Source organism: Atta cephalotes (assembly GCF_000143395.1).
Source record: "Atta cephalotes unplaced genomic scaffold scaffold00008, whole genome shotgun sequence".
In the NCBI taxonomy this organism is placed as follows: domain Eukaryota; kingdom Metazoa; phylum Arthropoda; class Insecta; order Hymenoptera; family Formicidae; genus Atta; species Atta cephalotes.
The window spans coordinates 7,022,613-7,025,451 of record NW_012130072.1 but is presented as its reverse complement, the minus strand read 5'-3'; the positions used below and the strand labels follow the sequence as shown (position 1 = coordinate 7,025,451).

Sequence of the window (2,839 nt, the reverse complement as noted above, 5' to 3'; positions counted from 1 at the left end):
TTTAATTTAATTATATATATATATATATATATATATATATATATACATAGTATGTATTTTTATGTATATATCATATAAAAAAAATGTATAGCTATATAATATATGTAATTCATTGATAGTAATAGTAAAGTAATAGTAAAAAATATTTATATTATAAAATATACTATTTATATTGTAATATTACTGAAACGGTAATTGACTTATAATTCATTTCTCAAAAAATTCACGCCGTTCTAGAAATAATCACTATATACGCATCTCTTCAAGATACGACAATGTTCAATGAAATTATTATGAATTATTCATATCGGTCATTGCTCCCGGAAGTATTATCGGATAGTCGACAATTGATTTTTGGCCAACAAGCTCGATTACAGTCACGATGGACTATTCGAGTATAAAATTTATTTTAAACCAGCCTAAAAATAGGAAACTCAATAATGTCTTTCTTGTAAGAGAATTATTCGATCATTTTTATAGAGCATCTCATAGAAAAACATATCATTAAATTTAAATGAAAATATAAACCTCTCAAATAAATTTTTAGAAAGCATATAAAAAATTAAAAAATTTTATGAATCTTAGATTAATATATTTTTTATCATAGATAAAATTGAGCTTCTCAATAAATTATAATTTTAATTATATATCTGAAACTTATTGAAATATCTAAGTATTCAAATTAATAGTAATTGCGTAATAATGCGCTATTTCAGTTTATACTCTTTATTGTAAGAAATTATAATTTAGAAATATTATTTTTATAAAAATAAAAACAAACAGATTTACAAAAATATACTCATATTAAGTAGACTATTTGGCGTGACAAAGGCAACTTTCTATAGAATTAAATATATATTATTTATATTAAAAATTATATGTAGATGAATATTATACATAAAACTTTTTCCTTTCTATACTTAAGTTACAAAATGACACTAGTTCATCTGTTCCAAGGTATCGATTGGTATTACTTATATATATATATATGTGTGTGTGAATAAGAGAACATTTGTTTGTGCATTTTCCCTATTTTTATGTTACAAAATTATATTTGTTTACTTACCGCACTTGAAGCACGTTTTGTGCCATTTTAGTCCACCGGCAACTCGCTCTTCTGCAGCATAAACAGATTTGCCACATTTAGGGCATTTTGGATGTTCCACGGGCTTGAAAGGCATTTTTACACTGAAAAAGAAATTCTGTTGATGCCCGTATCCTATTACACCACAATTAGTTATAAAATTATCTATCGTCTGTCAAATTTAAAAATTATTGTAGTGTTAATTATTATTTTTTATTATTCAGTTTTATACATAAAACTGAAAAGATAATATAATCTTATAATAATTTGCCGAGTTGACAGAAAAGTGACACAAATAAAAAGATAATATTTTTGAGATAACGAAAAAAAAATCGACCCTAAGGAACTAATATATTGTAAGGAACACTAATATATTGTTGTTGAAAAATGATACTTTTGTTAACATGTTGCTGTAGAAAAATGTTACACGAGTTTGATAAGGAATTTACACAACTATACTAAAGTTGCAATATTCAAATTTTGAAAACTTATGACATAATTTTAAAGAATATATTATGATTTTTAATGACATGGAAAGAAAATATATGCATATTCATTATCTTAAAACATTGTCCCAATTCAGAAAGAATTAAAAAAATATTCTACTAAAGAGTGCTAATTGTAAGTCGTATCACTTTTCTATCAATGTAGCGAATTATTTCATAATGATAATACAATTAAAAATATATTAATATCTCTTTAATTATCTAAAATTAACTTTAATGCTTCTTAAAAGAAATCTCAATGAAAAATCAAGACGGAAGTATCTCTATTTGAAAATATTTTTTAAAAAAATTCGTGGTTTCGAAATTCGTAATCAAATTTGACATTTTTATTAATATCGAGACGAATCATTGCCGATACGGTAACCGATTTCGGTTACCTAACTGGTCGTTGACGAGGACGTAAACAATCCGCGTTTCCGTCTGACTCGTCGGCAACCAGTCCTATTTTTGTGGCCAGCTTAAAACGTGCGCACAGTTGAGCAAATGGAAGAACGAACGTGTAAAAAAGGAAATAAAAATATATCACACGCGATACCAGAGCATTGAACAAATCTACAAACATGCATTTACGAACAGCTTGTCTTTTTACTTTATATAGAAAAAATTTTGATAGTAACTTAATTTAGATGTTTAAAAAATTATGAATTATGTTTGGAGCAATAATAAAATATAAATAATAAAATGATATTACAAATTAATGAAAAAAGAAATGTTTGCATTTGTTTAAAAAAGATATCAGTAATCCGATTTATCAGTGAAAGAATAAAATATTTTTAAAATATTTTAAAATATTTTAACAAATTAAGCTGCAGTAAATATATACAATACATTAATCTTAAATTATTTTCAAATAGATGTACTGATACTCATTTTTCCGATAATCGACATATAAATTAAAATATCGTATTCTGAACACTTTAAATCTTTAAATGATATTTATATAAAAGACCAAAAAAAAAGAATTGATTTTTATCTATCTAAATGTTAAACAAAATAGATAACTCTGAATTATTCTGTATGATTATAAGAAAATAGTATTGTAATTACAAATATGAATATTATAATAAATATAATATAATAAATATGAATAATATAATATAATAAATAGGATTGTCATTACAAATATTTATTTCTTAGATGTCGACATTTTTACGATATCGATGGCAATGCGTTATAGAAAATCTTTAATTATTTAAAATAGATGTTGACAGTGTGTTAAAAAAAAATATAACTATTATTATTAAAAATA

At 23.7% G+C, this 2,839-nt stretch overlaps 1 protein-coding gene across 1 annotated transcript in view; it reads right to left on the bottom strand.

Annotated features, from left to right (window-relative positions):
* LOC105627299 (muscle LIM protein Mlp84B) overlaps window positions 1–1,181 on the bottom strand; it is a 19,963-nt gene extending 18,782 nt beyond the window's left edge. Inside the window, exon 1 of the mRNA XM_012208585.1 lies at window positions 1,067–1,181. Coding sequence (XP_012063975.1) covers window positions 1,067–1,181 — 115 coding nt within the window. The remainder of the gene's footprint in view (window positions 1–1,066) is intronic.
* Between the last annotated feature and the right edge of the window lie 1,658 nt (window positions 1,182–2,839).